Below are 14,444 nucleotides of genomic sequence, written 5' to 3' on the forward strand. Positions count from 1 at the left end.
AGCATAAACAACAGAGTAGGGCTGGCTAATAAGTCCTTAGTTTTGCGGTCATGCTCAGGTAAAACAATTTAGCCAAATTATACTTCCATATTTCCAAGTCCTATTCTTGAAGACCAAGAATTTATTGGAATGACTGGAATTCTGATAGACTTTGGTTTTTAATGTAAATATATAATTTAATAGTATTATTATATGTAGTAGAAGGCGATGGGTTAGAAGAAGCCTGCATAACCAACCCATAAAGGAACATTTAACATCCATATATGGCCAGCTATGTAAACTTTAACATTGATTTATCGTGCAATAGATGTTGTTCAATTGGTAACATACATTTTTCTCTTCCTCTAATGCCTCTTGAAGGGAAAGTAATCTAAAAGTAACGGAATGTAATAAGATTACATTACCGAGTTTGGGTAATCCCACAATTCCATGATTGATTACAATTTTGGACAGGTAACTAGTTTGGGTAATCCCACAATTACATGACTGATTACAATTTTGGACAGGTAACTAGTAACTGTAACGGATTACATTTATAAAGTAACCTACCCAACCCTGACTCTAGGTCTAACTAATCAAATGGGACCCAAACTAATGCGACCCGAACTGGGGGTCGCATGGGAAAAGTAATTGCTTTTGACACAGATTATACATTATATTGACCAGATAGTGGCCACTCTAACAATGAAAATACATTTTTAACATTTAAATTTATGGGTGTGTAGTGCTGCCAGAGCTCAGAGGAGCTGCGCTCCCTCACTTTTTTCTATTTGACTCGAGAATACACGGTTAAACTATTTTTGGAAAATGAATGACAAAAAAATATTTTAAAATTATATTTAACTAGGCCCTACCACTAAATTTCAATGAAAAACTATAGAATGACAAACGAAATTAATATGTAGCCTAAGGTAGGTAAATGGTGGTAGGTAAAAAATCAATACAAAAACAAATCACTGTGTCTGCCTAAAACTGCATGGACCCCTCTTGTGCAGTGGAACCCAGAACGATATGTGGAACCCAGAACGATGTGTGACCACTTGCTTAAGGCTATGCCGTTTTGCAGTGGACACCCAAACCAGAGTGGCCACCGCAAAGCCTGACCCTCTCTGGAAGTTGGTGTAGCCCTGTTTAGTATATTTAGCCTAGATTGGTATGTCAGTGTGGGCAATTGGAAATGTAAATTGGGTCAAGTTGGAGTTAATAATGCATTTAGGTTCTAATTTTCAGACATGAATCTGTGGAGGGGAGAAAGGCTCTTAAAAATGGCCGGAACGGAGCGAATGAAATGTCACCGAACACCTGGAAACCATGTATTTGATACCATTACACTGATTCCGCTCCAGTCATTACCACAAGCCCGTTCTCCCCAATTAAGGTGCCACCAACCTCCTGTGGCGGGTTTGCACCACACTAACAAGTATATTTTATGTCTGTGCAATTCTACATTGTACTGATTTATGTTTACTACTTGGCCAAATTATTTGATCGCATTTTTTATCTATGCAAATAAATTCTATGAATTAATAGTTCACTTCTCTGTTTTATTCTATAATAGGGTATTCACGTGTTCAAGCTAGTCGAATCAACGCTTATTTATGATACAGCTTGTAAACTACACAATACAAGGAAATGCCTACGTGCAATAAAGCTCTCCTTGCAAACACTGCAATGACATTAAGCGGTAGGCTATTTGTATTTAGCCACAAATATCTATACCACATAGCCGAGTTGTAGGCCTACTGCAAATTATTGTTGTATGTTCCTGAACTGGCCGAATGGCAGAGCTATCCTTCAACTATTCTTCATGCATCACAATTTGGGTAAACTTCTTTCATTAACGTCATTGCGCAATCCTGGCTGTGTCTTTTCAGCACCTTTCGGGTTAAAACGTTCTTTCAGTCCTTTCGCTTACAATGCAATTTCATCCAGATCTGTTGCCTACGCCTTTAATAGTCATACTCATCACTTATTATTAGTATTATTACAAATAGATTATCTGTTCTAACAATGTTGCTCGTTTAGTAAAGTTAGATCAAAGAATCACCGTCTCGCAAAATTGAAATGATTCATTTGCATGTTACATAACCAAATATAAAAACATAAAATAGTAGGGCTATAACATAACTGCTACACCAAAAACACCTCCTCATTTCTAATTAGATTTTAAGATGGTTAATAGCTGAAGCTGAATAGGCTAGTCACATGTATTTTCTCAAGCGTCAAAACTCAACAGAGCACCCCTCTCGGCAGAATATATGCTTTGATTGACAGAAATAACAACAAAAAGGCTAATAGTCTGTTAACACAATCTTTTCAAATTCACTAATTCAAGAATATCTAAATACATATTGCCGTGAACCTGATTGAGATCAATTCTAGCCTTTAGTTATCTGTCAGATAGAAATATGAGGTGGCGATTATTACTGTCCAACAGATTTTGTTTGTATGGAAACGTTTTGTAGCCTTTGTTTTGTCTCGTTTCAGAAGTAAATGAACTTGGCTAGGTTTCGCCAGTTGATTTAAAGTTAGACAGATAGCTGGCCAAAAGTTGGCTAATGTTAGCTTTTCTTTTTGCCTCAATCACACTAAACCAGAATCAAACGTTGAAACCATCAGCCAAACGATTTAATATTGATTTTCTGACTCTTTTTTTTTCAGTGCAATGTGAGTTTTATTAGGCAGTGTTGCAATGAAATGTTATTGATCTGTCAGTTTCCCTAGCTAGTTCTCAACCTTTCACACTGACACAGTAATAAACAGCTCTAACGTTGCAGGCTTCAATGTCATGGTGTATGTGAAGCCTGAAATGATAGAGCTTTTTATTACTTTTGGCAAGGTCTCTCTCTAACTGTACATAAACTGGCGAAAGCTATCCAAGTTCATTTACTTCCTGAAACGGAACAAAACAAAGGCTACAAATATCACTTTCTGACAGGTAACTAGAGGCTAGAGCTGACCTGGCTGTGTTATTCATTCACCTCAGTCGAGAGGGGATAAAACATTAGATAACGTTACATGTCAGTTACGATACTCGCTCACCACTGCGAATAAAAATAGTTATGTTTTTTTAATGTTACGTTAAACAGCAGTTACCTTGTCAACGAAATAGTAGGGGGAGCAAAAATGCAATTTCTCAATGTGTGTGTGGGACATGACCCCCGTCCTCAGTGAAAGTTATGCCCATCATATCTACAGTTGAAGTCGGAAGTTTACATACACCTTAGCCAAATACATGTAAACTCAGTTTTTCACAATTACTGACATTTAATCCTCGTAAAAATCCATGTTTTAGGTCAGTTAGGATAACCACTTTATTTTAAGAATGTGAAATGTCAGAATAATAGTAGAGAGTGATTTATTTCAGCTTTTATTTCTTTCAAAGTTTACATCATTCACATTTATTTATAAAGCCCTTCTTACATCAGCTGGTGTCATAAAGTGCTGTACAGAAACCCAGCCTAAAACTCCAAACAGCAAGCAAGTAATGCAGGTGTAGAAGCACGGTGGCTAGGAAAAACTCCCTAGAAAGGCCAGAAACTAAGAAGAAACCTAGAGAGGAACCAGGCTATGAGGGGGAACCTGGCTACATATACTCAATTAGTACTTGGTAGCATTGCCTTTAAATTGTTTAACTTGGGTCAAATGTTTCGGGTAGCCTTCCACAAGCTTCCCACAATAAGTTGGGTGAATTTTAGCCCATTCCTCCTGACAGAGCTGGTGTAACTGAGTCAGGTTTGTAGGCCTCCTTGCTCGCACACTCTTTTTCAGTTCTGCCCACAAATGTTCTATAGGATGGAGGTCAGGGCTTTGTGATGGCCACTCCCATACCTTGACTTTGTTGTCCTTAAGCCATTTTGCCACAACTGTAGAAGAATGCTTGGGGTCATTGTCCATTTGGAAGACCCATTTGCAACCAAGCTTTAACTTCCTGACTGATGTCTTGAGATGTTGCTTTAATATATCCACCTAATTGTCCTTCCTCATGATGCCATTAATTTTGTGAAGTGTACCAGTCCCTGCTGCAGCAAAGCACCCCCACAACATGATGCTGACAGAACGCGGTATGACGGCTGCGTAGTCCCATGGTATTTATACTTGCATACTATTGCTTGTACAGATGACTAGGGTACCTTCAGGTGTTTGGAAATTGTTCCTACGGATGAACCAGACTTGTGGAGGTGTCATTATTTTCTGATGTTTTGGCTGATTTCTTTAGATTTTCAAATGGTGTCAAGCGAAGAGGCACTGAGTTTGAAGGTAGGCCTTGAAATATATCCACCAGAAGCCCACTGGAATTGTGATACAATGAATTGTAAGTGAAATAATCTGTCTAAACCATTTTTGGAAAAATGACTTGTCATGCACACAGTAGATGTCCTAACAGCCTTGCCAAAACTATAGTTAACAAGAAATTTGGGGAGTGGTTGAAAAAGGAGTTTTAATGACTCCAACCTAAGTGTATGTAAACTTCCGACTTCAACTGTATATATTGCTACAACTCGGGAAAGCATGAAGTTTTAGGCTACTGATGAAATAAGTTATGAACTTCATAGGATGGTGAAAGTGTATTGTGATGAGCTTGGGAGTGGTTATAAACTACCCCAAAACAGGATAAAAGTCCAAGGTTTTTAGCAAAACAGACAATTCTGACTCAAAAATCACAAATTTTTATTGAAAGACTAGTACAAAAAAAGTACATCATGTATAAAACACAAAACATTGCTTTGTCTAGATCTAACTTGGTAAATAATTGCATAGCTACAATACATGCATGAAGCACTAAAGCAAAGATTCGACTTGTAGGTCATATGCAACATTACAGGGCAAAGATGAGAGGAAAGTGAAATTTGAATATAGGCTACCTCAAATCATTGAAATTCATAGTTCAACAGGCTGGATACCTGATACAAAGATACAGGTCCAATCAAATTATTGTACAAGTATATTACATAATAAATTACTACACATTAATGTTGATAAGAGTATTGTTCCCAATAATTCACAAATACTGTTAATTGTGAATTTCAGACTCGACTGATTGCTTAAGAACTACATTAAATGCTAACCATATCACAGTACTTTAAATGTGAAATCTAAGTTATTACATAGTGAGAAACCAGCATCAGAATAGTCACATGGGGAAAATGCACAAATACAAATTGAAGTTTATTAGTCACATACTTCGCAGACAAACGAACAGTGAAATGCTTATTTATGGGTCCTTTTCCAACAATGCAGAGATAAAATAAGAAAAAAATAAATAGTGACGAGGAATAAATACAGTGAATAACAAATAAAATAAACATGGCTGTATATAGGAAGTAGAAAATAACAGCCATAACAGTATACAGGAAGTACCAGTACCGAGTCAATATGAAATAAATAACATTTAATTAGAAAGCCCTCAACCCCCCCCCCCCCCATTGAAATATGTCCATATACATACAATCTTCCCTATAGTATGGATAATTAAAAACTGATTTTAGTGTCCTTTTTATACCACTCAAGTTACAAATAAAATGACTAAATAACCTGTTTTGCATTTGAAATGGAATGAATCTAAGTGTGCTTTGGTTTTTGTTTGATAATGTAGGCTAGTATATAGTAGTTGCTTAACTAACCAAGGAATGATGAATTCTAAGTTTGAAAATGATAGTAAGTCCTCAAAAGTATAAAATGCCTAAATAACGATCAATAGAATTGACATATGTATCATGAAGTTTAAATTATATGGAAGTCCTGCAGACAAATGACAAAAAGAATATAAAAAGAAAAGATAATTCCCCAAAATCAAAAAAAATGTTTTTGACAACAGGGGGGACAGAGTTGTGCTCATGTGGGTTATTTCATTGCATTGTAGGTCTAAGTTGTTGCAGTAGATCCACTGTGTGTGTGGTAATGACAATCATGTCCCATTATTGACAGTAATAACCAAAAAGGTATCCAGCCAGGCCTCCAGGATTTATATTTCACAATCTGAACAGGTTACTATTGCATTTGCTGATTTATAATATGGTGAAGAAATTTTTATATGTAATTTATAAATGAAAAAATACTATGGGGCATTGGGTCTGGAAAATAAGAGCAAGATTTAAAATAAGAGTAATATGCTTTTAAGACCATGAAATAGCATATTTGACTCATGCATCTGATCTACAGATCTTCTGGATGAGAGGGGTTATTTCTTCGGCATTTATGCAAAGCACACTAGTGTTGCTTTACTTCATTTTGAAAACCTTAGGCCTCCGTTGCAAACGTTAACATAATAAGCTGGAGAAAATGCAAACTACCCATCTAGCACTAACTATTGCCTTAAAAAAAGGGGGACATTTCACCATTTTCAACTTCATATTCATCATCTCCACCACCCAAACATCAACATACTATATAAAAACAGCCCATTTCTATATTTTGTAGTAACAAAAGATGAGGACATCATTCGGGAAACACTTTAGAAATTGGTAGCGTTCCTCAGCCTAGGCGTTGTTGACACCAGCCAGATCTTACAACACCTGGATAGGTATTTTACGTATCAGCTAACCGCATAATAATAATAATATACATATGCCAAGTAGCAGACACTTTTATATGTGGGTGGCCTCAGTGGGAATGAAACCCATGACATTTGGTATTGTAAACAACTTGCTCTACCAATTGAGCCACCACCTATGTTATAGCAATCTGCCAGTCCATGTCACAGTTGCTATAATGGCACCCAACCATTGGTTGATGCATGCAACGTCTGAGCAGGAGCATCACCTGGTCAAAATTACTAACTCATAATTGGTTAAAATGACATGATGCACACCAGATGTCATCATCTAGAATAATATATTTTCTGGTGTGCATCATTTTGATTACACAACACAAAATCACAGTTTACACACCAGTGTTGGTGTGGTGCTGGAGATGAATATAAAGTTTCAATTTGAAAAATTTCCCTTAATATCATCCCTATATACCAACACTGACAAAACACTAGCACTGCCTTTCCTCACTAAATTAAGGCTGGTGTATTGGCTGTTGGTGCTGTGAACAGGCTCTCGATCGTGGCCCATATAGAAATACATACAGGCCCATATATACAGAATAGATAAATAGTGTGAATGTGAATTTGTTTCACGATAAAACAAGTGCTACTGTACAGCTGTTACCTGTTAATTAAGGTATTCTGCCGATCAGTCAAAACTACAGCATTTTATGTCAAGGAGAAAAACACCAAGAAAGGTGTCCGAACATCTGTGTTATGTTCATAAGGCACCAAACGGAATAAAATGGATTTTCAACAGAGTGGACTACATGGACTTGCCCAATAATAAATGCTCATTTTCCGTTGCAAAACGTTTTCAAACATTTTCCGTTGCATGCCCAAGCCTAATGAAGACGAACCCAGGACAATACTAAGTACAACAAGACCAGATGAATTGGGGAAAAACTAGCCCATATGCCTCAGTCAGTCTAAGTTACCAAACAAAACGACGAGATTCAGCTGCTCGCTGACTAAAGGCAATCAGCGGTAACTTCTTCTTGTAAGAGCTTGTAAACCAGAAGCATTCTGTAGGCTTCCTCAAAGATGCTCACACTGTGGTGCAATATCGCCAGTCTTCCTCCTCAACCTCCACTTTGGTCTGAGATGTTGTCATGATGACCTGTAGCTGAGGACTCTCTGAGCTCTCCTGGCTGTTTGACCTCACCACCTCGTCTTCCTTCCTCACCACCACCTCCTCCACCTCCTCCACCACCACCACTTCTACCTCTTCCACAACCTCCTCTTCTTCCTCCTCCAGCTCCTGCCGCTGCTGTTTCTTGCGACAACAGGGCTTGAAGAGGTGAGGGTCGATGAGCACCTCCCCAAAGCGGCCCTTGTAGATGATCCCACAACACACCTTCTGCCTGGAGGAGAAGCAAAGGAACATGAGATTATTCATGTAATACTGATACAGTGTACGCAGCCAAACAAGATATGGTCAATTATTGTTACAGTGACGAATGCATATGTGCATATAAAATAAATAAAGTCTTAGATGTTTCCTTTTATTTCTATTTCTCTCTTATCTGAGTACCAAAGCATCTGGTGAAGATGAACAAGGACACTTCCAGGCTGGATATTACAGACAGTGTTTTGATTGGAGGGGACTGCGGCCTTACCTCTTCCAGTAGGTGAGGTCCAGGAAGGAGAAGACAGGGGAGCGTCTGGAGCCTGGGGAGAGCTCTGTGTCGGAGCCCTCATCTGAAGGGTTGCTGTAGCTGGGAGACTGGGCCGGGGAGGCACTGGACGTGGTGCTGTGGGCATCAGAGTCTGGAGGAGGGAGGGGTAGAACCATAGATGTAGAAGGCTATGCTATAGTGTACATCATTGGGTAGACTGAAGAAGGAGTATGTTCAGATTGGTAAAATCTCGCAAATTGTTTGTATCTCAACCTTCCGGATTATGTAGATATTTAGGCTACGTTATAAAGATACTTGTGAAATGAAAAAAAAATTATTGTCTGACTCAGTGCCTCAACCTCTGAGATTGGGTGTTACGGTTGCATTGATCTATTACTGAATTAGCAAAACTGACCTAAAAGTGGTCAAACCTTAATATGTTTATGGGGCACTGTGAACAGGACTTACTGTTCCTCTTTAGCTCTTTCTGCAGTCGGCTAATCTGGATTGGCATGGCTCTCTTGGAGAGGGACTTCCGTTTCTTTGGCCTGGAGGAAATCTTTAGGCTGGGGCCTCCTCGGGCATCAACCACCTAGGATAGGATAGAAGAAAAGAAAATTGAAGAGAGGAGAAGTGAAGAGAGGAGCTCCCATTACTTTTTTTCCCTTCTTAACCATTTCCAACAGGCAGGTGAGTTGTGAGGAGCAGATATGTGGAGCTTACGTGATTCCAGTTTTTCTTAGACCCCACTGGGAGTTTCTTACATCGTTTCACCAGGAGTACACAGGCATTGCAGATTTCTCCAGACCGAGTTTCACATAATCTACATGTGGGGAAAACATGTGAAATATGGGTTAAGCAGGACCATGTGAACATTGTAAATATTACGGATGTTCATAATGACATTACATTTAGCTTTACCAGGAGGAACACAATTTGACCATTTTACAGTATTTCACATGTAGCTGTCCACTCATTAGGGCTAATAATATTTTGTTAAATTTTCAGAGTGTGTTTGGGAGTCCACCAATTTGCTGCACAGGCCCCATGCATAATTATGCACTGAGTGCTATGGAAACAGAACTCAATATGTGATATTTTATTGACTGCTTAGTTTGTTTGTTTTTTGACTGCTTTAAAAAAAAAACGTTTTACAACTCCTGCAGTCATTCTACTTTTGCAAGAATGCATAGATGTCGAAATCTGCTATAAGGGCGCGGTAACTGTCAGAAATCCTTGCTTACCCGAAACAGCTCGTGAAGTCATTCTCGTACCGCTTGCTGTCGGTGAAGCGTGAGCTGGAGGACTTGGCGCGGCAGATGCAACAGCCGTCTAAACTCCGGTACATCTTCGGCTTGTGAAAGCCAAACATCTGTTTTCAAAAACACAAAACAGCAAAGGCATTTGCAGTTTAATAAAATGAAAATGGTACAAATCATTATGAACGGAAATGGCCTATAATAACATGGTCAATTTTATTCAAAAGTTATTTATTTGCAAAAGATTCAGCCTGTGTACCAACCAGCGGAACAACAGGTTACAACTTCAATATTTTTTCCCAACCATATAGGCTAACTATTGTAATAACGGTTGATGGACATTCAATAATTTTCAGAAGTCTTGCGCGTTAAATACATTTTAAATTAAAAGAAAAAAAATAACGCGCAGCAGATGAAAGTGAGCATCTTGCCATGCTCTGACCCAAAAGGAGCGAATATAGGTCAGCTGTATGTTTGCCTGTCATACAGATAATGTCACCCTGCTGCCGCGCTCATATCGTCTTCGGAGATTTGCATTGCATTAGTTGCCGCACCGTTATGGCCAAATATCCTTAGCTTGGACAAAATTGTAAACTCTCGTCTGATGCTAGAAGACAGACGCACCGACGCAGTAAATTAAATAACCAAGGCATACGCTAAGTTTATCTGACCTGCTGCTTGTGTGAATACCTCGTGGTGCAAGAAATGTGAAGAAAATTTGGAAGAACGGGTTATTTCTCATTTGCATTTAAAGGAGAAGTATATATTACGTTGCCATGCAAAACCTATCACGATGCTTGGAATCCTTCAAAATAATCATGCGGCAAAACCGTGAGCCGCGCCCCCTACAGTCTACTTGTTTTGCCATATAAGTGGCAGTCCTTCGGGTCTCTTGACAGTGCAGTGGCACAACCAGACAGCAGCAGGATAATACAGTACGTGACGTAACTCTACATGGCAACAGACTTCAAAGTCGGAGGAGGGGGTGTGTATGTGGAGGAGGGGGCAGGGGGGGTGTGTATGTGGAGGAGGGGGCCAGGGGGTGTGTATGTGGAGGAGGGGGTGTGTATGTGGAGGAGGGGGGGTGTGTATGTGGAGGAGGGGGGGGGTGTGTATGTGGAGGAGGGGGCCAGAGTGTGTGTGTGTGGAGGAGGGGGCCAGAGTGTGTGTGTGTGTGTGTGGGAGGAGGAGGCCGGGGGGGGGGTGTGTGGAGGAGGAGGCGGGGGGTGTGTGTGTGGAGGAGGAGGAAAGGGTGTGTGTGTGTGTGGAGGAGGAAAGGGGGTGTGCGAGGGAGGAATGGAGCTTGTGATATTTTGAATTTTAAAGTTGTAAAACCGACTAACATCGTTTCATTAAAAACGGCCTGTTTAAAAACGAAACGGTCGTGATGAAAAATAACCTTAGCACCGAAGAAAGACTACTGTAAATCGATACGTTCCCCGCCCACTTACACGAGGAAGCATGCCACAAGAGCAGCCTCATGCGCACCCATTTTAACTGAACCTTTCAACCCACCGTCTGAGTCCATAAACTCGATTATGTCATTGACACAACCGCATTATCAAACTTTTCACATAAAAACAACACAGTCCTCTCTAAAACGAGACATTTTTTGCTTTGGAATAGTCGTGTAATGTGATCTTTAGGCTACACATTGTTATTCAGGTGACGTCGCGTCACTGGCCAGTGCAACTCCAAACACCAAATGCGCACGAAGTTCAAAGCTTCGGTTTTTAACAGTGACAACGTAGGTCTACATCAATTATTTTAAATTGTGGTTTAATCTTGCTATCATTTTTAGTTCGTCGCTATCATTTGGTTAGGCTAATACTTGTTTTGTGATAGATGCATCCGTGCTGACACAGAGCAATCGCCCGCGTGTTGAAAGCGCACCATCTCGGGTAGGAATGGCAGGCATGATGGGGTCTCGAACTTGGGTATCACTTACGTCGGTAAGCAGTCGAATAAATAGCGGAACATGCACATTTCAACATTGCAAACGAAGTGTACTCGGAGGCTAGGAATCCACCTATTAAGAATCACTACTAAAAACGAATTAATCGGGAAGACACCATACAACGCACTATATAACTCGAAATAATGGGGATAAAATGCCTAGGCCTAAATCTGCTGTTCACCCATTTTTTATGTTGCAGACTGGGTTTATTTAGTTCACCTCCAGAAGTCAACAAACAGGCATATTACTGCAATCGTTTCATTCCCATTTAAACTAGCCTATTAAATCCAGTATATTAAAAAAAAAAGTTAAAAACGAATAAATAGGCTAGGCTTATAGGCCAATTAATTCTGTTTTTCGAACTGTGAAAATCGATGTTAATTGTTCGCCTTCTCAAGTGGCCAAAACAACTCGGAGCTTGCTTGTTTCGAAGCCTACAATAGCCAAGCAAACCGACACAAAAATGTTGCACATTTTGAGAAGCCTAGACCTGAACAATAGCCAACACAATTCTTACCTTAAATGCAAGTCGAACGTGGCTGATACAAATTAATAACCTTGAACACGCGTCGTTACAATGTTGCCGAACTACTCTCACAATTCCACAGCATCGAGATACCGTTCTCTCTTGTTGATGTCGAGCTCGCTGTGTATGGGACTTGGTAGTTGTGGACTCAGTGCGCGTGCGCTCCATCCACGCCTCCATTTTCTGACTTTCTTCAATCAACCTGATTTGCATAAACGGCTGACGTTTCATCGCGTTTGCACTCTGCTGGCGTTATGAGAATGGGAGCATTGCGCGGGAACAGGGGGCTCGTCTTTCGTTGCTATGGCACGTTGAAGAATGTAAGCAAAGAGGCGGAGACAGTCTTTTACTATGGAACGCCAGATGGCTTGTTAAAATGCAGTCGCTTGAGTACTGGCCGTTATAACAAAACATTAGTAACTGGACTTAGGTCTCGTTTAGTGGACAAGGACTCGTGTAGCTGGGTACCTCCAACATACATTTATTTAAAAGTGAGAGCCACTCACTGACATCTGACTTTTTATCAAATCAAATTGTATTGGTATGCGGGTGAAGCGAAACGCTTGTGTTCCTAGCTCCAAAAGTGCAGTAATTTAAAAAAATACACCTTTTTTTTTACTCCAGCTATTTAAAAACCTCTTAAGGATCCTCCCCTTTCAAAAAATGTTCACCTAAAATGACATACCCAACTCTGACTGCCTGTAGCTCAGGACCTGAAGCAAGGATATGCATATTATTGATACCATTTGAAAGGAAACACTTTGAAGTTTGTGGTAATGCGAAATGAATGTAGGAAAATATAACACATTAGATCTGGTAAAAGATAATACAAATAAAAAAACGTGTTTTTTTGTATTTTATTTTGTACCATCATCTTGTAAATAAATGCAAGAGAAAGGCCATAATATATTATTCCAGCCCGGCGCAATTTAGATTTTGGCCACTAGATGGCAGCAGTGTATGTACAAAGTTTTAGGCGGATACAATGAACCATTGCATTTCTGTACAAAATGTATCAAGACTGCCCAAATGTGCCAAATTGGTTTATTAATAACTTTTCAAGTTCATAACTGTGCACTCTCCTCAAACAATAGCATGGTATTCTTTCACTGTAATAGCTACTGTAAATTACACAGTGCAGGTAGATTAACAATAATTTAAGCTTTCTGCCAATATCAGATAATGTCAGGATTTGTGAAAAACTGAGTATAAATGTATTTGGCTAAGGTGTAAGTAAACTTCCAACTTCAACTGTTCATTTTTTGATGAATGCCAGAAAAGCCACAACACAACACCAAACAATACATTAATTGCACTATAACAGTGACAAACGGTACCCACAAACTGTTAGAGCCTACATAAAGCTGTCCCAACAGCAGAGTCCAAACAGCAGTCCCAACACCTTACCACTGCTACACCTGGCTATCAATAGAGCCTTGTCTGGCAGTGAAACAGTTCATTCAGCCTAATTTACTGCCTTTTAAAAGAACATCACTAATATGGCTGACTTGCTTTAACAAATTTGGTTTCTACTGATAATTGAGATGGACAAACTGTGTCATAAGGGGAGGACGAGTGGATAAGAGGAAATCCTTAATTTCGATGAAGACATTAATGAGCAGGCTACGATGGACGTAGTCAATATAACTATTTTTTCAGCATTTTTGAAATGTACAGTGACAGAATTCAGAACATGGGCCGTTCTTACAGTATTCTCCCTGTACACCAAGTCAGAACGATATGATAAATAATTGGGGGCATATAAGCAGACAATGAAAGCTCTTACAATATTTGATGATGACATTTCTCTAAAACAGGCTATAGGCTACATGTGCACCACCAAGTCAGAACAGTAGGCTAAGTTATGAGGGGAAATGGGACCAAATTATTATGGTGAGGAACAGGGGCTACTAACACCTTACTACACAACATTAGTATTTCTTTCTTAGCTACAGTATACATATCTCCCTGGCATATTACATCATTTATGCAGCAGCATACAATACATTTTTGGACTCACCTTGTTTTCCTGTGCTCACTTGAACAGGAATGTGCCGCAGCAGTCCTGGTGGGCAAATTTTGTCATCAAAAGTCTAGCATTTTTGGACTCACCTTGTGTCACACCCTGATCAGTTTCACCTGTCCTCGTTATTGTCTCCACCCCTTCCAGGTGTCGCTTGTTTTCCCCAGTGTATTTATCCCTGTGTTTCCTGTCTCTCTGTGCCAGTTTGTCTCGTATGTTAGTTGAGTAAACCCGCATGTTTTTCCCCATACTCCCTTTTCTATTCTCTTTGGATTGTCCTCCTGGTTTTGATGCCTGCCCGACTCTGAACTTCACTCCCGCCTGTCTAATCATCCTGCCTGGCCTCACCTTGATTCTGCCTGCCTGTACCCTTTGGACTGGTTTTGACCCTTTTGCCTGTCCACGACCATTCTCTTGCCTTCCCCTATTGGATTAATAAATATTGTAAGACTTCAACGATCTGCCTCCTGTGTCTGCATCTGGGTCTAGCCTTGTGTCATGATACCTTGTTGTATGTGCTCACTTGAA

At 39.8% G+C, this 14,444-nt stretch overlaps 1 protein-coding gene across 3 annotated transcripts; it reads right to left on the minus strand.

The window, feature by feature from the left end:
• Positions 1 to 4,647: 4,647 nt before the first annotated feature.
• Positions 4,648 to 12,054, minus strand: LOC135509591 (SIN3-HDAC complex-associated factor-like). Of its 3 annotated transcripts, none has more exons than XM_064930372.1 (6): positions 11,885 to 12,054; positions 9,396 to 9,523; positions 8,875 to 8,974; positions 8,620 to 8,743; positions 8,152 to 8,302; positions 4,648 to 7,896 (listed from the first exon to the last, which is right to left on the minus strand). In XM_064930372.1, the coding sequence occupies exons 2-6, from the start codon at positions 9,521 to 9,523 to the stop codon at positions 7,581 to 7,583; spliced, it is 819 nt and encodes a 272-aa protein (XP_064786444.1). In that variant the 5' UTR covers positions 11,885 to 12,054; the 3' UTR covers positions 4,648 to 7,580. The 3 variants fall into 3 exon arrangements, with proteins under 3 accessions (XP_064786444.1, XP_064786446.1, XP_064786445.1); XM_064930374.1 differs by lacking the exon at positions 11,885 to 12,054 and adding an exon at positions 10,082 to 10,120; XM_064930373.1 differs by lacking the exon at positions 11,885 to 12,054 and adding an exon at positions 9,674 to 10,075.
• Between the last annotated feature and the right edge of the window lie 2,390 nt (positions 12,055 to 14,444).

This window comes from Oncorhynchus masou, chromosome 22, assembly GCF_036934945.1.
Source record: "Oncorhynchus masou masou isolate Uvic2021 chromosome 22, UVic_Omas_1.1, whole genome shotgun sequence".
NCBI lineage: Eukaryota > Metazoa > Chordata > Actinopteri > Salmoniformes > Salmonidae > Oncorhynchus > Oncorhynchus masou.